General features: G+C 40.2%; 1 protein-coding gene across 7 annotated transcripts in view; it reads left to right on the top strand.

Annotated features, from left to right (window-relative positions):
• The window catches only part of LOC124123712 (diacylglycerol kinase delta-like), a 195,698-nt gene that overhangs the window by 70,561 nt on the left and 101,580 nt on the right, over nucleotides 1–23,557 (top strand). For 2 of the 7 annotated variants that reach the window (XM_046486886.2, XM_046486885.2), the window contains exon 1: nucleotides 3,625–3,678. The exons of the other annotated variants lie outside the window; for them this stretch is intronic. In XM_046486886.2, coding sequence (XP_046342842.1) covers nucleotides 3,625–3,678 — 54 coding nt within the window. Of the gene's footprint in view, nucleotides 1–3,624; nucleotides 3,679–23,557 lie in introns of those variants that run through there. 7 annotated transcript variants of the gene reach the window in all.

Here is a 23,557-nt window from a genome sequence, read left to right as displayed (position 1 = left end):
TTTTTAGGATACGAAAGTGATTGACAGGTGTTTGTGAGTGGTTAGACCAGGGACCATCCCATAAGTGTTTTGTTTCACTAACGGTATTACAGCTAACACAATCAAGACGTTAGCATATGATGCACTCTGTCAGCCTCCTCCAGTCCCTGGTGATGTATGTCTGTAACATGGCCAGTAACTCAATCTAACACCATGTGCCGCATGCATTTTGTCAACAATTTGCCACCAAATCTACTGGCAGATCGGAGCAACTCCTTCGTCAACTTGCGTAGATTCCTTAAGAAGTCTCCCCATGTGACCTCCGTGGCCAATTATCGGTGATTCGATTACTCAAGCTTTTGACTGATATGCGTCATGTGCTGAGTCCATCCCCTGGGGGAGAAACTTGCAAGGAAGGTTCCAGAGTGACCGCTCACTCCTCCATGCCTGTGAGGGTGTCCTCAACCATACTCACAATGTTCTTCCATGGAAGTGCCTTTGTTAAAGTGATAGAACAGCGTCATAGCCCCTCCATGCCTGTGAGGGTGTCCTCAACCATACTCACATGTTCTTCCATGGAAGTGCCTTTGTTAAAGTGATCGAAGAGCATCATAGCCCCTCGGCTACAGTATAACCACTTAATATTCCTAAAATTGTCGCAGACAGACGATGCTGTCTTGAATAAGGACAGCTTAGCTTTGAACTCAGCCTCTTGGAGTCTCGGGATCATTTTGCCCGTTTCCATTGCGTGAAGTGTCCAAATTATGACAATTGACATTCTGGGATTGTCAAATTGTTTTTGCGAGCTGGCAAAGCTTGATGGAAGCTAGAAGATTGTTTGTTGTTGATGATTACTTGAATTTATCTTTGGATTCATTTACAATAATATTATTTCTTTTTTGAGTATCGGTGTTTTGGTTTAGGGGTGTTCTTGATGGCCTATTTTATAGGAGGAGGCCCTAGCAAGTGTTGGCGACAGTTTGTTCACAAATCATGTTGATACCGCTTGACTTTGTGACAACATATGATGAATATTCTTTGGATGAGTGGGTATCTATGGCCGTAATTCATATCCCACTAATTAGTGCGGAAAACTAAATTGAAGTTGTCGAAATCATGTTTTCAAGAGTTTTTAACAGTTGTAGACTTGCTTTTGATATTGTTGATGGCACTTCTTGCTTTTATTATATTTAGAGAAAAACAAACACTTTGAACTATTTCCAGGGTAAGGTAAGTCTGGATTAAAGGGTAGGATAGGATAGGAAGAAAATGAGCAGACACAACTCTTCAAGGTTGAAGGAAAACAATGTTCAAAGAATCCCATCAGTGACAGACTAGACCCTAGTCCAATAACAGTTCTATTTTGACATGGGAATGGCACACATTGTTCAAGTTTGAGCTTTTTACAAGACGACACAGACCTATGTTTTTCATTTTGTTGACAGAATGTTGTACAAACAAACTGGGGTTTTGTGATTTGTTTCAAAATATGAGCCTAATAAGAAAAATATAATTTGTCCTTTTTGAATAAAACAAATGAGGGACTGTACGACGAAAACATCTAAAGAAATTATTCAAAGATTTAATTTGAAATGTTTGCATCTTGAAGTTAAGAATGTGTTTTTCTGCCAGTGTCAACACAAATGCATGTAGGCAATAGTGGTAGTGTATTTGTTGAAATGCTCAAGCCTGTTTTTATTTGGGGGTTATATTTCAGTTGTGGGATGATAAGTTAAGAACTAAGAGAGTCACTCAGGGAACAGGTTGTGTGTACATGCACGGTCTCACATCAGTTCAGTGGAAGCTTTCTCTAACAGGAAGTTATGTTTTTGTAGGGAAATCATGTCATTTCCTTTTTGTTTAAGAGTGTATTCTAATAAAGATTCTTCTGTCTAAAAACTGTTTGGTCGGCCTTTATTCTATAAATATTCCAAAAGACATACATGTAAAGCTGGGGTCGGTTGGGTAGCCTCAGGGTTAAAACCTTCGCTCGTCATGCCGAAGACCCGGGTTTGATTCCTGACATGGATACAATGTTTGAAGCCCATTTCTGGTGTCCTCTGCCGTGATATTGCTGGAATATTGCTAGAAGCGGTTTACAATCAAACTCACTCACTCACATGTAAAGCAACAACACATGGAAGGAATTATGGGTAGGCAGCTCTGCTTTACATCCAAATAATTGTGAAGAAGAAAAGGAAGGTACCGGTAATATGTTGTTGCATTGTTATTATGTGATGCATAACTGAAGTTGACTGTCGGCAATGTCCCAGCAATGTCAGAGCAGCCTGAAAGTATTATGTTATATATTATTTATTATTTATTATAATGGAGCTTTGATGAGGCCAATGAGTGACAACATCTTCAGTGATCTTTAAGGGCACATGCAGCCATCGAGCTGGTCAATCCCATGCAATTGTTTCATCTGTGATGCTCTTACGACCAGTAATCTCCAGGAACTGACTCTCTCTTGTGTCTTCACAGGGGTGTTTGTTGGTTAAAAAAACCTTACCTTATTTGATGTAATAAGCGCCCATGGCGCTCTGAAAATTGGAAATAGGGGCCTCTTATTAGAATAAAATTTTGGTGAAAAGATTGAAAGATTGTAAATTTCGCGGTTTATGCTGACAGCCTGAAATGATACAAAAGAAAAGTCTGTGCGTATTATACAGTTATATTTTTGTAGAATTTAAATGCCCATAATTAAGGTGCACATAGCACACGATTGCATATTGCAAATAAGTCTTGTGTACATTGATCAGTCGGAAGGAATTTGGATTGTTCACTAGCCTATATATAAGCAAATATTGTCATGAGCGCTTTTTATGTCGAATATGGTATATGAGTTCAAATTATGTAGAACTATGACCTTAAAAAGAGGGTGAATTACATTCTGGATTTTCTGATCATGCTTCAAATTCACCGATGCTCCGGAAGCTACAGTTCTTCATCATTTGTCTCAATATCAGCAGGTACTCGTGCTTGAGCACAGCTGTTGATATGCATGTGTTTACATTAATTTGTGAACCCTGCTATAAATAGCTTTACATCAGACATTTGTAATTAGCAGAGCTATTTATAGACACCAGGAAACACTTTCAAAAGGCAGCAGACGACTCTCAGGGGGGTGAACTGGTGTACGAAAAGGTTGAAATCTGATACCCAGACATGGGGGGCACGAGGGGTTAGGTCGTCATTCGACATGCATCTTATTTTCATAAATGACACCTGTTTTATGAAAACGCTTTTTTAAAAATTTGTTTTTTTATTTATCATGGGCATATGTATGCCTAAGATCTGAACAATGAGTTAAAATTTGAAAAATTATTTTGATGTAATTAAACCCACCTTGTTGAGCCTCAAGCACAGCCTCCCAGTCAGAGAGCTTGGCAACCTCATGCTCTTTGATGGAACATACCATTTAGGATCCAAGGGGGAAGTGATTGGCGGTAGAATTTAATTTCTGTCAATGTTTTATATTGATAGGCTGTTTTAGTTATCAAAACTAAGCAATCACATATTGAGATTACAACGAATGGATTTGAATAATAATATTTGATTGGTTAGATAGATGTGTTTTGTTTTGAAAGCATTTATAACCTCCCCCCCCTTTACAAATATGAAACTTTTCAATAGTGTGTGTAAATGGGAAACTATGATGAGGATGGGTCTGTAAATTTGATCCTAGGCTGGAAGCAGGTAAGTTTGACATATTTTTCTGCCACCTGGCAGTTACTAGTATTCCTCAGACTTTAATTTGGATGATTATCTTGAAATTTGGGTGTCAAATATCCTTTATCAGAAACTATGGGCGTGAAAGCGTTCTATATGAGTCAGCTGGGTTGTTGTGAGGTAAGCGTTTGAGAAAAGGAGAAAAGTTGCTGTCAATGATTGTGTTGACAGAGCGGTCTTTGGTGGAATTTTGGAATATCATTCACAGGGATCTGTGATGAGTTTTATGATTTAATGTCAGCTGTTAATACATGGAAAGTATTTTTGTTATATTGTGTGATTTATATTCTGCAGGTGTTAGAAGGATTCTTGTTTCTATGTTGTTGTTTTGGAATATATTGTTGATTATTAATTGATGGAGCTTCATACTGGAATTTGGAACAAAATCAGTAATTGGCATATTGAATTTTGTAAATGTTTGTGAATGGTTCCAACAATTTTGTTATTTGACTTGTATTTATTAATGTAGAATGTAACCATGGTAACACAAGTATGGAATCAGGATGACATTTTTCAAGAATTTGTTAATTCTAGAACTTTAATTTTTCATGTTCATGAAGAAACAATATAGCAATATTACGAATATTGCTTCATTGTGTCCATAGAGCGTACATCTGACATTTTGAACTCACCATATTTAATCTAACCAGGGTTTTACTTTCTCTCACTCCCTGATAGTATAAAAATTGACTGGAGGCACAGTACATTATTAGATTTTCATACATTTGTTTAAATACTGACAAAAGAAACATGAATACCCTTAAGGATGGTGAATGTAAGCAGACTTACTCAAGCTATATGAGGGCGGTCTGTAAAAAATCGAGTTTGGACCAGACAATCCAGTGACTGACATCATGAGTGGATCGATGCTCATGATGTCAGTCACTGATTGTCTGGTCCAGACTTGATTATTTACAGACCGCCCTCATATAGCTGGAATATTGCTGAGTGCTGTGTTAAACAACAAACAAACAAACATATGCAAAGAGATATTAGATTCAATCTCATTAAAATCAGACCTAAGTTCTCGCTGCCGCTAAACAAAGATCTGAGGACATCCCATTACGGGTCACATCAGAAGGACCTTTCATCCGACCAATCAAAGCGTTGCTTACCAAATCATGAAAGTGACGGTTGGAATGTGTTTTCTAATCATGCAACCTCCAAAACCATAACATAGGGTATTCCGAACGACTGACCGTATGACTGGTTCCGTAAAAATTATCATCTATCTCTCGCTTCCATGGGATTATCATTTGCACAGTATGTGGGAAGCACTGCTATAAAGTCTCAACCATATATTAGACATTCCGGAATGTTCGTTTGTTCAGTTTTGAAAATTTTAATCGTAAACTGTGTCAACTTATTTTTCAAGCGTAGTCTGAAATTGAAGTCGCCAGATTGAAACGAGAGCCGTAAAGCTTGAGAAAGCTGCTTTCTAATTGGTTGATGTTGACTTCTTGTTAGTCATTTCAGTGGTGGATCAAAGTTCGCGAAAGGTCGTTCTGCCGTGACCCATAATGGGATGTTCTGAGATCTTTGTTTAGCGGCAGCGAGAACTTAGGTCTGATTTTAATGATATTGTATTAGATTCATTCAATGCGAAAACGAACTTACTGGTATGTTGTGTGCACCGATGCTCATGAACACATCCCCATTTGTTTAGTGCAGGGTTATTTTGACAAGTTTGAAAATCACATGCAGCATATCGAGACAAGAATAAAGACACTCTGTGGTAACACTTAACTGATTGTTAGATTTCTCATTTATTGGTATACATAGGAAACATCTCTCCTTAACGTACATACTTCTTACCGGTATATGTTTCTGTGTTTCTATGGCAGCCCATTGCTGTTGTAAGAGGCGACTAACGGGATCGGATGGTCAGGCTCTAGAATCGATTATTTTCTGACCGCCATCATTTAAGGAAGAATACAATGTTTCGGAGTAAATATATACTCTGAGATGTTGTGTTCCTCATAATAATGAATGCAGCGTGAAACAACAAACAAACAAACAAACAAGATGATCTCTGAAAACAAATTCATCTTGTTGTGTATGATTTTAGAGCCCCCTGTCAGTTTTAGTGCCCAGGCGCTTATTATGGCTAATACAGTATTTGAATGTCATGATTTACCAAAATGAGAGAATTAGTCCACAGTAAATTCACATAGGAGAAAGTGGATTAGTACAGGGAGGCATGCTGATTAATTAGTGGCCATTGATTGTAAGGACCGTTAACGTGGTCATGCTGAAGATGTTGGTCAATACACAGCTGCCCAGTGGTCAAGAAATTAGATATTGTCAGTCAGGGACGCTAGGGAACCGGGAAGTGGTTGTTGTACTTGATTGGTCAGTTTCCAGGGGAGTACAATTCGATTGGTCATTCTTCAGTAAAGTTTTTGATATGATTATGTGAAATGGATGGTTGGGATTAATTCAGAAGCTGTAGGACTGACCTGTGTAACTTGGCTAGACTGATTGAGTTTGCAGTTTATCAGATTAAGAAGGTAATTTATCGGAATTAATTAACATGGTTTGTGTTGGTGGTGGGTTGACAAGATGGCTGCTGGAATTGCTAATACCCACGTTTCGCCACACATTTATTTTACTTGGGTTTTAAAATAAAAATGGTGGGGTGGGGAGTAAAATCAGTATTTCAAATTCTTTGGCTTGGACAGTAAAGTTTGTAATTGTTGAGTAAGGACCTCCTCTAGAATGCAATGGCCTTCTACTCCTGTCATGGGGACTCCACAACAATAACATTTTTGAGTGTGGTACAAGAGTCTGTGTTTTGATAGTTACTTCCCTTTGCACTTTTTGTGTAACAGTTGGGAGAGAAAACATACTGTTTTCATTTTAGAGCTAGGTTACCTAGGTAGCCAAACAAGGTTTAGTAGCCACCACACTTCACTATCATGATGTCATTGTGGGCACCAAAGATGTCACAGTTGGCTACAGAAAGCTGCCAAATTTCAAGCCCATAATTTGAATATTGTGGTTACTGCAAATCTGCATTGTATAATCGTGATATAATGAACTGAAACTACAGTTAACGACAATGACTAGGAAGAAAGTACATTTCTATCAATATTATCCACCACAGTGATACCGTTGTCAAATTCGTCTGTTTGAGTGAGAGGTGGTTATTGAGATTTGATACCTCTGACTGACTATTCAGAATTGATTATTTCCCGAATATGTGAAAGAATTACATTGTTACACTTCTAGCAATTGTTAATCTTTTATGTAGTAGTTACATTGTTACATTTGTTACAGTCATTAATCTGTAATGTAATAAACACATTATAGCACTTGTTACAGCAGTTAATGTGGTAACGTAGTTGCATTGCTACAGTAAACAAAGGTCTGTAGGAGACCAGTATCTGTACCATCTGAATCCTGGCCTGCCGACTCGGGTCTGCAACATGCAAACGTCTTGTTATCGGCTCGAGATTAGATTCTCCACTTCTCTGCCAAAAGATTTTACCTGTTTTTAAATGTGTTGATTCGTGACTGATTAATTTTGACATATGGCCCAGATATAGCCCAGACAGATAGGTGCAGAAACATAAGTCATGATTTTTCTCTCTTAAAATATAGAACCCATTTGTACCTGCTACCTGCTCTTTCCACCAAGATTTCTAAGAGCATCATGCGAATCTTGCTCAGAAGGTTTTTTTTATCAAAGGTACAACATTCAAGGCATCAGTAAAGTTTTCAAAACATTTTATTTATGTTAGACATGTGGAAGACATTTCCAAATTTGACGCATCAGTGACAAAAATGATGTCCGATGCAATTTCCATTTTTGACTTGAACTTTATGGATCATGTTTTTTCTGGTGAACAATTGGTTTGCCTTTGCATGAGTTTGTGATAGACAAAGATACGCTCACCTTTTCGCAAACAACTGGTACCATCACTGTTTGATAAGATTTATAAACACATTCTCATGATCTATTCAGAATCATACAATTGGCTCTGCTTTTATCAGCCATTTCTTATGAATATTGAAAGGTTTTTTATCCCCCGCCATGAAGTGGAAGGGGGATATAGGAATGGGTGCCGTCCGTCCGGCGTCCTTCCATCCGTCCGTCACATTTCGTTTCGGGAGCAGAACACAAAAACCGTGAGAGATATCTTAACCAAACTTGGCACAAAGATAGGTCTAGTGGTGAACTGGTGCCTTTTGACAGTTTGGGATTTTTGAAAACATTATTTTTCGAGTTTCAATGGCAACGACTTTGACTTAGACTGAAAATGGTAGTAATTCAATCCTCATTTCCGGAGCAGATCTTGGAAACCGTACAATATTTCTTCACCAAACTTGGCACATAGATAGGTCTAGTGGTGAACTGGTGCCTTTTGACAGTTTGGGATTTTTGAAAACATTATTTTTCGAGTATCAATGGCAACGACTTTGACTTAGACTGAAAATGGTAGTAATCCTCGTTTCCGGAGCAGATCTTGGAAACTGTACAATATTTCTTCACCAAACTTGGCACATAGATAGGTCTAGTGTTGAACTGGTGCCTCTTGATAGTTTGGGTTTGATTAGCACCAACTCTCATGACACAGGTGGATTACTGAAAAACATCTCACTTGCTGTAGGAGCCAGGTATATGCAAACCAAAAATACTGACATATCAGACATGCTGGTTAGTGGTGCTACAGGAACTATCGTTCACATAGAAATTGACATCGCCAGACCACTGAAGGGAACAATCTTTGTCCAGTTTGATGATCCAAAGGATGGCCTTGATGCAAGAAAGCGAAGTCCTGTCAATTTGAAACATGCAGTACCAATTACTGCTGTAACAGCCTCGTTCTCTGTGTCGGACAATGCTAAATCTGTCATGGTTGAAAGAAAACAGTATCCAGGAACTTTAGTATGGCCCCTCACAATCCACAAGTCACAAGGTAGCACCTATGAGCAGATGATTGGGAACATGACAATTGCACAAGGAAGTAAATTTAAAGCCCAGCCAGGTCAAATGTATACGATGCTCAGTAGGGTCAAATCAAGGAAAGGCCTAAAGCTTGTAGGTTTTGATGAACACAAAGTTGTAGTAAACCAAAAAGCATTGGATGAGATGACTAGATTGCGGAATGATAGACTGTTCACCTTGACACACCCTATAGAGAACATTCATGGTGATGGACTCAAGGTAACTCACTTGAAAGTTCGATCCCTCAGTGCTCATTTCGAAGATGTGAAGAAGGACAAGTTTGTTGGTGTGCTTGATGTTTTGTTTTTCACAGAAACACACATTAATGATTACAGTGAAAGAGACCTGCCAGGATATAAAGTCTATCCAGGAGACACTACACATGGTATTGCTGTGTATGTTTCAACAAGTTTCAAGAACAGTGTCCAGCTATGTGATGTAATGTCATCTCGCAGTATTGAATACATTTCCTTTCTTGTTGGCAAGTTCTGCATTGCTTGTGTGTATGTTCCTCCAAAAGTGTCCTGGACACGGTTGTCACATTCACTTACTGGTTTCATGCAGAAACTTCAGGATCTCTCCAAGCAGCATGAATGTGAACATGTCCTAGTTTCTGGGGATTTCAACTGTGATCTGAGTGAAAAACTGAAACTTGAAGATTTCTTTCATGTGCGGAAAATGACTCAACTCATTCACTCTCCAACTCACTGTCTTGGAGCTACACTGGACTTGTTTACTGATCATGCCAGTGCTGTAGCATTTGAGCCACCAGTCTACTACTCAGATCATCAGATGATTGGTGCTGTACTTCTCAGTACACCTCATGATAACCCCTGCTCTCAATGATCTCTAAGTAGAGTAAGAACTCCCTTACTTCCCTCATTATTGTTTAGGTAATAACACATCTCATTACAAATACAACTGTAAATGCATCTTAAACCTACTCAACTGTATAAACACTGCATTGCATCCTATCCTGTATATATTCTTGTCAACCATATTCTGTACTTCACTTGCTTGATAACGGTGTTAGAACCTACACTGAAATGTCGCTCCTAATTGTAATAAAGAAGGTGTTCGTCCATATGTCTCATCCTTACTCATTACAAATACAGTTACATATTCTATCATAAACTGCAGATGGCAAAACAACACCAGTAATAACTTTTTTAGTGCTGCAATTAGGCCATTTACTAAAAGGCCCAGTGAACATAGTTCACAGGAGCTGATGCATTGCACACAACTGGACATGTCATTTGGCGGGGGATATGAGTATTTCATGCTTGTTTTGCTTTTATTGGTGATATGTTTAGAAGTAATTGGGATGATTTACCTTTAGCCAAACATAAGTCCATGAAATTTTATATTACACAATACCCTTCTCTAAAAATAAAAAAAATAATTTTCCCAGGCTGATTTCATAGCTGGAGATGGCTTAGGTTTTTGTATACATTTCTAGATTTATTTATTTTTCATAAAAGAAATATATTCCACAGTCATGGTGCAGGACTAATTTACCTTGGGATGTGGTATAATTTGATCCATCAGAAGTAAAGCTGTGGCTGCACGTGACGGTGGGATTGAGCAGTCCACTCACCAGGATTGACGATGTCATTGTGTGTTGTGTCATTTGTGTGTTGTGTCATTTGTGTGTTGTGTCATTTGTGTTGTGTCATTGTGTGTTGTGTCATTTGTGTGTTGTGTCAATTGTGTTGTGTCATTGTGTGTTGTGTCATTTGTGTGTTGTGTCATTTGTGTGTTGTGTCATTTGTGTGTTGTGTCATTTGTGTTGTGTCATTTCTGTTGTGTCATTGTGTGTTGTGTCATTTCTGTTGTGTCATTGTGTGTTGTGTCATTTGTGTTGTGTCATTGTGTGTTGTGTCATTTCTGTTGTGTCATTGTGTGTTGTGTCATTTCTGTTGTGTCATTGTGTGTTGTGTCATTTCTGTTGTGTCATTGTGTGTTGTGTCATTTCTGTTGTGTCATTGTGTGTTGTGTCATTTCTGTTGTGTCATTGTGTGTTGTGTAATTGTGTGTTGTGTCATTGTATGTTGTGTCATTTCTGTTGTGTCATTGTGTGTTGTGTCATTTCTGTTGTGTCATTGTGTGTTGTGTCATTTGTGTTGTGTCATTGTGTGTTGTGTCATTTGTGTTGTGTCATTGTGTGTTGTGTCATTTCTGTTGTGTCATTGTGTGTTGTGTCATTGTGTGTTGTGTCATTTGTGTTGTGTCATTGTGTGTTGTGTCATTTCTGTTGATGATAAAGGTGGTCACTGGGGACATGCAGTTTACCCTTTGGTAATTAGAGTGTCACTTGAATAGGTCAGTTCCCATTTAGGGGATGTGGTGTCACTTGAATAGGTCAGTTCCCATTTAGGGGATGTGGTGTCACTTGAATAGGTCAGTTCCCATTTAGGGGATGTGGTGTCACTTGAATAGGTCAGTTCCCATTTAGGGTATGTGGTGTCACTTGAATAGGTCAGTTCCCATTTAGGGGATGTGGTGTCACTTGAATAGGTCAGTTCCCATTTAGGGTATGTGGTGTCACTTGAATAGGTCAGTTCCCATTTAGGGGATGTGGTGTCACTTGAATAGGTCAGTTCCCATTTAGGGTATGTGGTGTCACTTGAATAGGTCAGTTCCCATTTAGGGTATGTGGTGTCACTTGAATAGGTCAGTTCCCATTTAGGGTATGTGGTGTCACTTGAATAGGTCAGTTCCCATTTAGGGTATGTGGTGTCACTTGAATAGGTCAGTTCCCATTTAGGGTATGTGGTGTCACTTGAATAAGTCAGTTCCCATTTAGGGTATGTGGTGTCACTGGGATTGGTCAGTTCCCTTTAAGGGGATGTGGTGTCTCTGGAATAGGTCAGTTCCCTTTTAGGGGATGTGGTGTCACTTGAATAGGTCAGTTCCCATTTAGGGTATGTGGTGTCACTGGGATTGGTCAGTTCCCTTTAAGGGGATGTGGTGTCACTTGAATAGGTCAGTTCCCATTTAGGGGATGTGGTGTCACTGGGATTGGTCAGTTCCCTTTAAGGGGATGTGGTGTCTCTGGAATAGGTCAGTTCCCTTTTAGGGGATGTGGTGTCACTTGAATAGGTCAGTTCCCATTTAGGGTATGTGGTGTCACTGGGATTGGTCAGTTCCCTTTTAGGGGATGTGGTGTCACTGGAATAGGTCAGTTCCCTTTTAGGGGATGTGGTGTCACTGGGATTGGTCGGTTCCCTTTTAGGGGATGTGGTGTCACTGGAATAGGTCAGTTCCCTTTAAGGGGATGTGGTGTCACTGGAATAGGTCAGTCTTATATAAGATATTGTGTCACTGGAACTGGTCAGTTCTCTTGTATAAAATGTGGTGTCACTGGAATAGGTCAGTTTCCATATATGGCTGGTGGAATCATTGGGATTGGTCAGTTCCCATACAAGGGATGGGGATTGTTTCAGTGGTCTTTCCCACCTCTTCCTAATAGGTTAAATGTTTGAAAGAAAAGCAAAAATAAATAATTTGTCTCTTCCAAAATTCCATGACTCCTGGGCATAAGGTAAACAGGCCAGTCTGTGTGATGTGCGTAGCGGCCATGTGGTCATGTGCATCGCTGATGGACAAGTGAAACTGCCGGCCATGATGTGGGAGAGAGGCATAATTATAGGAGTGTCCCGGTAAATGTAGACAGACTAGACAATTCCAGAATGGGTTAAAGCCCCCATTACCGCCATCCAGAGGTCACTAAAGCCAATGGATCCGGCCATGTGGGGCATAGCTCAGGTCAGTGTGGGGCAGCATGGCAGTGTCCAGACCACCATCATACCAGAATCAAGCCAGGATTACACCAGGATTTAACAACCAGCATACCATGCATACCAGGGAAACCAGGATCAATGAAGCAGGCGATTTAGTCCTCCCCTGGTTTGTCCGTCTGTCCAACTGTCTGTTTGTCAGTCAGTATTTAGTTTCCAGAGCATAACTTGAACACTGTAAAAGATTTGTCTTCCAAACTTGGTACATGTATTAACTAGGGGCTGACGTGGTCTTTGCTATTGTGTGGTGGGAGGGGGTGGTGGGAGGGGGTGGTGGGATGGGGTGGGGTAGGGTGTTCGGGTGTTGAATTTGTGATCTTCTGATGACTTGTATATTGCTGTATGCAATGTCTGTGCCCCCAGCTATCATTACTCTATTTACTTATTATACAGTTTCAGTATTGTAGACAGTTGTCACCTTTGCAACTCAAGGACTGAAGAGTCACCATCAGATTGTAAGCTCCCACTTTCAATGGATAGTTGTTCATATGAAAGTTTACTGAAGTGATCACCACTGCAGGATGTAGGAATGTTTTGCAAACCTACTTTCTCTGGAACATTTGAGATATCTACAGGGATAAGTGAGAACAAAATGTTTCCAAGGAGACTTGTAAGGTTAGATGCTTGAATGATAGTGTGATGCTTATAACTATGGTTGTAGCAATCCCGAGGCTGGTGTGGGGATTCGGTACTCCTGGGCCTTTTTCAGATGGGCATTGGGAATGTGTGTAAGTGATTCTGGGCCATGGAGGTTGATCTTGGCCTTATATTCTGGACCTTCATGAAGGAAAAATTGGAATAAATTGTTGCAAATGAAGTTTGAAAAATAATATACTTTCTGATATTTATGCTTTGTATTCCGTTTTAACCTGGTAAAAGGCTGCTTGTTTATGAAATGTTTGTAGTTGTGTAATAAACGTTAAATATTTGTGCTTAGTACCAGTAATTTAGGTTTGTTGTTTAGTCTGTTTCTTCTTTAAAGCTTCACTCAATGATATCTCAGCTGTATGATGGTGGCTGGTAAATAATCAAATCTTAACCAGAACCAGTGGTTGATATTATGAAAGTGATCTTTGCTGTCGGGGGGAAAAAGTCACTGAGCTTGATTTGCTTGTCGTAACAGGCGACTAATGGGATCGGATGGTCAGGCTCGCTGACTTGGTTGATGCATATCATCGATCCCAATTGCGTGGTTTAGTCACTGGATTATCTGGTCCAGACTTGATTATTTACAGATCGCTGTCATATAGCTGGAATATTGTGGCATTAAACAACAAACCAACCAAACCAACTGAGCCTGACCACACGGTCCTTTAAGTCACCTTGTATGACCAGAGGCTACCTAGGGTCCAGTTCTATGCGGAGAATCCCTACAGGGCTAGTAATGCAGGAGCATGGATTCAAGAGAATTTCAGATTTCTTGCTGTGGACTCTCCTAGTCTGAGGCTGGGATCCAACTGAAACTGTCTGTGAGAGGGGAAGGCAGCAAGGTTAGCGGTGGTGTTGGTAGGAGCAGTTGGCATGTCAATCACAGACCCCTCAAGCATGTCTGGCCGCCAAGGTGCATGTACAGCAGTAATCAACTGGAGAACTCGGAACTCGGAAAGGATGGAGAACATAAATAAGGATGGGTGAATATTCATGTAGTTGCAGCAAGAAAGGAAAATTGGAAAGCATGGAAAACAGCAGAAATGAAGGATCGATATAGAAACTTAAATGTTACATCAGGTCTTGAATGACAGGAGAATGGATGAATAGAAAATCAGATGTTTAGGTTTAAAGTTTGTCATGACAGAAGGAAGAATGGATAAATAGAAAATCAGATGTTTAGGCTTAATGTTTGTCATGACAGAAGGAAGAATGGGAGAGTAGAAAATCAGATGTTTAGGCTTAATGTTTGTCATGACAGAAGGAAGAATGGATGAATAGAAAATCAGATGTTTAGGCTTAATGTTTGTCATGACAGAAGGAAGAATGGATGAATAGAAAATCAGATGTTTAGGCTTAATGTTTGTCATGACAGAAGGAAGAATGGATGAATAGAAAATCAGATGTTTAGGCTTAATGTCTTACTGACAGATGAGTGGACAAAAGGAAGATCAGAAATAAAAGAGGTGATTTTTGATTTGTACGTTAATGCACTGTTCCCGTAGGTCTTGATAAGTTTGTGGGTCTTGATAAGTCACAGATGGCCATAGAGATTATGAGATTCTTTCCTTGCACAGGTGACAATTGTGAGAGATAAGCAGCTCTTGTTGTGACTCTCATCCGCTGAATGTCTCCAGTGCAGTGTCTTGTGTTGTTGCAGTTACAAGGTTGAAAGTCCTCACACTTTTTTAATGGGTTTAGGATTTTGACTTACAAATCAGCTGCAGTGAGTAAAGATCAAACAAGCAGTATATTTGTTTATCTGAATGGCTTGTTATTGTAGAGGTTTAATAGCCCCAAACAATTCCTCAATCTGTTTGGATTGGTGTCCAATTTCTTTAAGTGACATCAGCTCTCATTTCTAAGTTTATTCAAGGATTGATTATATAAGTCCATGTTCTTCAAAAACAGTTGAGAATTGTAGAGCCTTTTTCCACAAGAAGAATATCTTTCAAGTATAAGTGATAGAAAGTTTTGAAAAAATTATTGGATTTGGAGATGGTCTTTTAATATTGAAAAACAACAAAGGTAGATATTGAACTATAGAAAACACTGGCCAGCTTGCAGTAATGGCTTTGAAGAGGGATTCCATTTTCTGTTGTGTTTCTCATATGATGATCTGAGATGATCTGCCTGAACAAATTTGAAGAATTGTTGCTTGAGTATTTTTAAGACTAATGTGTAATATTGATGAAAATATCTTGAATATTTTGTCTTGGAATAACATGTTGTTTGATAGTTTTAATTTTTTGTATGATCTCTGTTTTATTTTGATTTTGCCTGAAGCCATCATACTAAAAACATGTTCTTCAGAAACAGGGGCAGGCTGTGTCAGAGAAGGGTTTGATTTCGTTATTATGTTTTCTCCATAGGTAAGTGAGTGAGTGAGTTGGGTTTAACGCCGCTTTTAACAGTATTCCAGTTATATCACGACGTGTCAGCTTAATGTGGGAGGAATTAAAAGCCTGAAGTGATGCAGGTCTCGGACGTCTCCCACTTCGGTGAAACCCACGAGCACGGGTTTGGTGCTGACAAACCTAGAAACATAATCGGGGCGAACCGGGATTCGAAGCCACAGTCATAGGTTTCTGGCGTGCCCAAGGGACGCAACTCTGCACAGTGAATTGCGGCTTTAGACGACTGGGCCACCCGTGCCCCCTTATTCTCAATGGCCAGTGACAAACTGCATTGGAGCAGTTGTTATCGTACAAGTAAAACAGATGCATTTTTTGTTGTGTTTTATACTTGTATCAAGAAAAAGAGCAGATGGTTAAACAAAATATTATATCTTTTTTTGTGTATATGAAATAATGCTTTTCATGTTATAAAAATAAATAAAATTGGGATGATATGCAACTTAAATCTCACCAAAAAATATGCTCTTGTAGACTAACTTATAGTCTATAAAATCTTTCATTTCTTCTCAAAAAATTTTTTTTTTTTAAATTTAATAAAATTTATAGTTGCACAGACATAATGCAGGACTGATGCTGCAATACAAGATGGTTGTCCGTTTGATCTGGGGAGTTAGAATATGAAGCCACTCTCCTTGACCCGCCCCTGTCCTCCAGTGATTCATCTAGCGTCCATCTGGCAGTGGGTGATCTACAATCTTTACCTTGACCATTGGCTACTTGGTTTCCGGACCATGCTATCTCCCTACAGACTTGAGTAACCACAGAGCATGTTTATTGATAACGAGACCTGCGGTTGGATAGCTACGAGATAGGGGAGATAAACAGTTGCCATTTGGTGGTACATTTATGCCTTCAGGCGCCTGTAACCTCTCCATGACCCCATTAGCGGGTCTCCGGAATTTCCCCTTTCCAATTCTGGAGAGAACCGGTCCTGTTTTGAGTGCTTGTTATTGATTGGAAAGTTTGACAGAAGTATTTATGAAGCTGTTAAGTATATGTATATTAAAAAATTGAGTGACAACATGCAATATGAAACAATATATGGAACATATGAAAACATTTTTATTGAACATGTGCCAAATATATTTGTCTCCAAACATTCTTGATGTTTGCTTTGTGGAGAACACAGAGTAACAGGTCACTCACAGATTTATCATCGGTCACAGTTACACTCCTTTTAGTTACACTTAGGTGATTTGGCATAATGCAAAAAAAAGAAGGAAAGGCAAAAAGAACTAGCAAAATGTAAGAAAACATGATTTTCATTGTTTTCTGCCATTACGAATGTTTCAGCGTTGGGCACAAGAAACACCTGTCTCTTTGGCAGTTCACGGAAAATTGGTAAATGGCAATGATGCTTTTATATCATTTACGGCAATGAATTGAGTTTTGAGTAGTCTTGCTTATTTAAAATACAAACATTAGAAAAAAAGGTATATTTGTTTTCCAGCAGGAATGCAGGAAAATTTTGTTTTAATTTTTTACATTTATAAAGAACTCGATCAGCGGTTTTCGCAATGCAAGTAAAAAAATTGAGATCATCATAATAGAGATGCAACATGAGAAGTAGACTTTTGTATCCTCTGACCCTTTGTACTACTGACAAATTCTGGCCACTACGCTTGTAATACGGTCAGATGGTGACAACACAACACTGGACTGTAAGCCAAACCTTTAACAAACTCTACAACATACTTAGCCTCCCTTCCAGGTTCATGGTGACACACTAATACAACATACTTAGCCTCCCTTCCAGGTTCATGGTGACACACTAATACAACATACTTAGCCTCCCTTCCAGGTTCATGGTGACACACTAATACAACATACTTAGCCTCCCTTCCAGGTTCATGGTGACACACTAATACAACATACTTAGCCTCCCTTCCAGGTTCATGGTGACACACTAATACAACATACTTAGCCTCCCTTCCAGGTTCATGGTGACACACTAATACAACATACTTAGCCTCCCTTCCAGGTTCATGGTGACACACTAATACAACATACTTAGCCTCCCATCCAGGTTCATGGTGACACACTAATACAACATACTTAGCCTCCCATCCAGGTTCATGGTGACACACTAATACAACGTACTTAGCCTCCCTTCCAGGTTCATGGTGACACACTAATACAACATACTTAGCCTCCCATCCAGGTTCATGGTGACACACTAATACAACATACTTAGCCTCCCTTCCAGGTTCATGGTGACACACTAATACAACATACTTAGCCTCCCATCCAGGTTCATGGTGACACACTAATACAACATAATTAGCCTCCCTTCCAGGTTCATGGTGACACACTAATACAACATACTTAGCCTCCCATCCAGGTTCATGGTGACACACTAATACAACATACTTAGCCTCCCATCCAGGTTCATGGTGACACACTAATACAACGTACTTAGCCTCCCATCCAGGTTCATGGTGACACACTAATACAACATAATTAGCCTCCCATCCAGGTTCATGGTGACACACTAATACAACATAATTAGCCTCCCATCCAGGTTCATGGTGACACACTAATACAACATACTTAGCCTCCCATCCAGGTTCATGGTGACACACTAATACAACATACTTAGCCTCCCTTCCAGGTTCATGGTGACACACTAATACAACATACTTAGCCTCCCATCCAGGTTCATGGTGACACACTAATACAACATACTTAGCCTCCCATCCAGGTTCATGGTGACACACTAATACAACATACTTAGCCTCCCATCCAGATTCATGGTGACACACTAATACAACGTACTTAGCCTCCCTTCCAGGTTCATGGTGACACACTAATACAACATACTTAGCCTCCCATCCAGGTTCATGGTGACACACTAATACAACATACTTAGCCTCCCTTCCAGGTTCATGGTGACACACTAATACAACATACTTAGCCTCCCATCCAGGTTCATGGTGACACACTAATACAACATAATTAGCCTCCCTTCCAGGTTCATGGTGACACACTAATACAACATACTTAGCCTCCCATCCAGGTTCATGGTGACACACTAATACAACATAATTAGCCTCCCATCCAGGTTCATGGTGACACACTAATACAACATAATTAGCCTCCCATCCAGGTTCATGGTGACACACTAATACAACATACTTAGCCTCCCATCCAGGTTCATGGTGACACACTAATACAACGTACTTAGCCTCCCTTCCAGGTTCATGGTGACACACTAATACAACATAATTAGCCTCCCATCCAGGTTCATGGTGACACACTAATACAACATACTTAGCCTCCCTTCCAGGTTCATGGTGACACACTAATACAACGTACTTAGCCTCCCATCCAGGTTCATGGTGACACACTAATACAACATACTTAGCCTCCCTTCCAGGTTCATGGTGACACACTAATACAACATACTTAGCCTCCCATCCAGGTTCATGGTGACACACTAATACAACATACGTTACTTAGCCTCCCATCCAGGTTCATGGTGACACACTAATACAACATACTTAGCCTCCCATCCAGGTTCATGGTGACACACTAATACAACATACGTTACTTAGCCTCCCATCCAGGTTCATGGTGACACACTAATACAACATACTTAGCCTCCCATCCAGGTTCATGGTGACACACTAATACAACATACTTAGCCTCCCTTCCAGGTTCATGGTGACACACTAATACAACATGCCAAAATGACATGGAAAACAACATCAAATATGAATTTCTTCTTCACAAATCAATACCCTGAAAAAGTTAAGAATTTTAGAAAAAATGGGTTTGCCATAAAATTTTAATAACAACACTGCTATTCACTATGAAGCCAGGCCAAATTTATTTGTTTTATAAATTCTTTTGGTCAGTACTCTAAATGCAGGAGTCGAAACATATTTTAATAATATCAATTTGTCTATGGTTGCTTTCTTAAACAAAACTTCTGAAATAAAATTTACAAAAACGCAAACAAAATAGAGCATATTTTCAATCAATCAAAAATATCTTAAGTTAGTTATTTTTACTTTTAGTCTTGGCTGGTGTATTAGTCTAGAAAATAAAACCTTTTTTTATCCCCCGCTATGAAGTGGGGCGGGGGATGTATGAATGGAATCTGTTCTCATCCGTACTTCCGTTTTACTGTCCGTCTGTCAGCTTCGCAAAGGGGACAAATTTCTCCTAAACTATTAAAGTTAGTGAAATTAAATTTTACACACTGATATTACTGGTCATTTTATTAAAGTAATTTGAAAATTGGTGTCTTTAATTATTATTTTTACAGATTTACGGCCCTTGCTCCATGCTGTTCAACTTTGCGCATTGTGTCTGCAATAAGTTTTTACAGAAACTACTGACATTACATGAATGAAACTTTGCATGCTTGTCTATGAGATACTTGTCAAGAATAAGTTCAAAATAGGTGCTGTAAATTATTTTCTTCCAGAGTTACTTCCCTTGCTACATGGTTTAAGACTTTGAGCATACACAGTTACAGCCCTTGATTGATGTTATTTTACAAAGTACACTGTGTCTGCAATGGGAGAAAGTTTTCTCAGGAACTACTGAAGTTAGCTTATCTAAGAGATGCTTATCAAGACTGAGTTCTGGAATAAAAAAATTTTCCCCAGAGAAGGTGCCTTTTATGTGTGTCAATTTCACATTAGATATTTTTTTCTGATGACATAGAGCGTCCCAACTTAAGGCTTTACAAGACTCTTTTTTTATCCCCCGCCGCGCGAAAGCGCGAAGCGGGGGATATAGTATTCACGACCGTCCGTACGTCCGTCCGTACGTCCCACCTGTTTGTTGCCGCGATATCTCAAGAACTAAACACTGGATTGTCTTCCTATTTGGAACTATGGTGTATATACAGACTCTGCAGACACCAGTTGGTTTTGGTGACCTTGAGCCCATTTTCAAGGTCACAGCAGGTAAATCTGCTTTTGGAGTTGGAAAACGGTGTTGCCGCGATATCTCAAGAACTAATCTCTGGATTGTCTTCCTATTTGGTACTAGGGTGTATATACGGACTCCGCAGACACCAGTCGGTTTTGGTGACCTTGACCCCATTTTCAAGGTCACAGGAGGTAAATCTGCTTTTGGAGTTGGAAAACGGTGTTGCCGCGATATCTCAAGAACTAATCTCTGGATTGTCTTCCTATTTGGTACTAGGGTGTATATACGGACTCCGCAGACACCAGTCGGTTTTGGTGACCTTGAGCCCATTTTCAAGGTCACAGCAGGCATATCTGCTTTTGGAGTTAGAAAACGGTGTTGCCGCGATATCTCAAGAACTAATCTCTGGATTGTCTTCCTATTTGGTACTAGGGTGTATATACGGACTCCGCAGACACCAGTCGGTTTTGGTGACCTTGACCCCATTTTCAAGGTCACAGCAGGCATATCTGCTTTTGGAGTTGGAAAACGGTGTTGCCGCGATATCTCAAGAACTAATCTCTGGATTGTCTTCCTATTTGGTACTAGGGTGTATATACGGACTCCGCAGACACCAGATGGTTTTGGTGACCTTGAGCCCATTTTCAAGGTCACAGGAGGTAAATCTGCTTTTGGAGTTGGAAAACGGTGTTGCCGCGATATCTCAAGAACTAATCTCTGGATTGTCTTCCTATTTGGTACTAGGGTGTATATACGGACTCCGCAGACACCAGTCGGTTTTGGTGACCTTGAGCCCATTTTCAAGGTCACAGGAGGTAAATCTGCTTTTGGAGTTGGAAAACGGTGTTGCCGCGATATCTCAAGAACTAATCGCAGGATTGTCTTAATATTTGGAACTATGGTGTATATACAGACACCGCAGACACCAGTCGGTTTTGGTGACCTTGACCCTATTTTCAAGGTCACAGCAGGCAAATCTGCTTTTGGAGTTGGAAAACGGTGTTGCCGCGATATCTCAAGAACTAATCGCTGGATTGTCTTCATATTTGGTATTTTGGTGTATATACAGGCGGGGGACATTTCGTCACTTCTGTGACAAATACTTGTTATACTTTACATTCACTATGAAATGAACATACAAAATTCGAAATGTGCCCCATGGCAGGGGATTGTGATAACGTTGTTTTATTGTTATCCCCCGCAACGAAATGGGACGTCCATCTGTCCGTCCGTCCATCTGTCCATCAGCCTCTCAATGTGGACAAATTTTCTTAAAAACTATTCCATTTTTTAAGTCAAATTCTACACACTGATGTTACTGGTCACGATCTCAAATAAGGTTGAATATTGTTGCCGTACATTATTTTTTTGCTGAGTTATTGCCCTTGCTCTGTGCCTTTCAACTTAGTGTATAGTGTCTGCAATAGGGACAACTTTTTTCCGAAACTCCTGATGTTACATGAATGAAACTTTGCATGCTTATCTGAGAGATACTTGTCAAGACTGAGTTGGAAAGCATGAGTGTGGTGTAATTCCTTAAGTGAGGGTAAAAGGGATTACAGACAGCGCTGGTCAGAGTTTACTGGGGCTTGAGAAGGGTGTATGGTAGTGAGGTGGGTTGGGGTGAAAGTCTAATACTGTAATGTATTATGGTCTCAGGAATGTGACACTTGCCAATCTCAGCAATAACTGTAACAACAATCCCAGTCTGTAGACTTGGTCTACAGATCGAGAGCCATCGGAGATAGATATTTCTGTCATATATTTCCCACACTTACATCAGTCTCGGCTCTTTCGAATCCAAAATGATTTTATCAGACATCCTTGTGTGGGATTATTCTGTACTTTAGACTTGCACTGTGATAATCAAGTAGAGTGGAACGTTGCCACAACTGTGGTTGTGTGTTGGTATGAGCAGGTGTTGGAAAGAGCATCAGTCCCTGTCTGACCCCTCCACGAGGCTGGCCCTGCCCCCAGTGTGTTGAGGTCCCCCTGGGGTCAGCCGGTCCAGAGTGGGGAGGAGGCTTTTGTCATGCTTTGGAATGCAATCTACTTCCCTTACAGTGCCAAGATTACACATTGTCAGTTTGTATGGATTAATGAAGGATGACATGAGGGGATGGACAATTACATTAGGTGATTGTGTGGAACAGCTTGTGAGGGATCACATCTGAGGGGGAAGGGGTAAGACATGCGTAGTGTGAGGTTGTGGTGCAAGTGTGGAAACCTTCGGAGATGTCATCTATTGTTGTCAGAGTCTGATGGTATTGGTGTAATGACCTCTGATATCTTCAACTCAGGACGGAAGGAAGTCAGATGTTTTTTACTCCACAATATATCATAATCTGTATCTCAGTTGAAATCAGTGTCCGAAATAACTGCCTGCCCGCCTGCCCATGGCTGGTAACTTTTCTGTCGGGCTGCGTGAAACATCCTCGTAGAAAAATCTCAAGTTATTGTTAGCATTATTTCATCTGAATCAAGATGCGACTTGTCTCTTATTTTTTCACAAGGAGTGGGGTGATGGGAAAATGAGTTTAGTAAGGTAAAGGAGTAGGAAGATGGGTTTAGCAAGGTGAAGGAGTGGGGTGGTGGGAAGATGGGAAGATAGGTTTAGCTAGGGTGATGGGAAGATGGGTTTAGCAAGGTGAAGGGAAGATGGGTTTAGCAAGGTGAAGGAGTGGGGTGATGGGAAGATGGGTTTAGCAAGGTGAAGGGAAGATGGGTTTAGCAAGGTGAAGGAGTGGGGTGAAGGGAAGATGGGTTTAGTAAGGTAAAGGAGTGGGGTGATGGGAGGATGGGTTTAGCAAGGTAAAGGAGTGGGGTGATGGGAGGATGGGTTTAGTCAGGTAAAGGAGTGGGGTGATGGGAGGATGGGTTTAGCAAGGTAAAGGAGTGGGGTGATGGGAAGATGGGTTTAGCAAGGTGAAGGAGTGGGGTGATGGGAGGATGGGTATAGCAAGGTGAAGGAGTGGGGTGATGGGAGGATGGGTTTAGCAAGGTGAAGGAGTGGGAAGATGGGAAGATGGGTTTAGTAAGGTGAAGGAGTGGGAAGATGGGAAGATGGGTTTAGTAAGGTGAAGGAGTGGGGTGATGGGAAGATGGGTTTAGCAAGGTGAAGGAGTGGGGTGATGGGAAGATGGGTT

This window comes from Haliotis rufescens, unplaced genomic scaffold (assembly GCF_023055435.1).
Source record: "Haliotis rufescens isolate VD_foot unplaced genomic scaffold, xgHalRufe1.0.p SCAF_25, whole genome shotgun sequence".
NCBI classification, from domain to species: Eukaryota; Metazoa; Mollusca; class Gastropoda; order Lepetellida; family Haliotidae; genus Haliotis; species Haliotis rufescens.
This window is presented reverse-complemented; position numbering and strand designations above follow the sequence as displayed.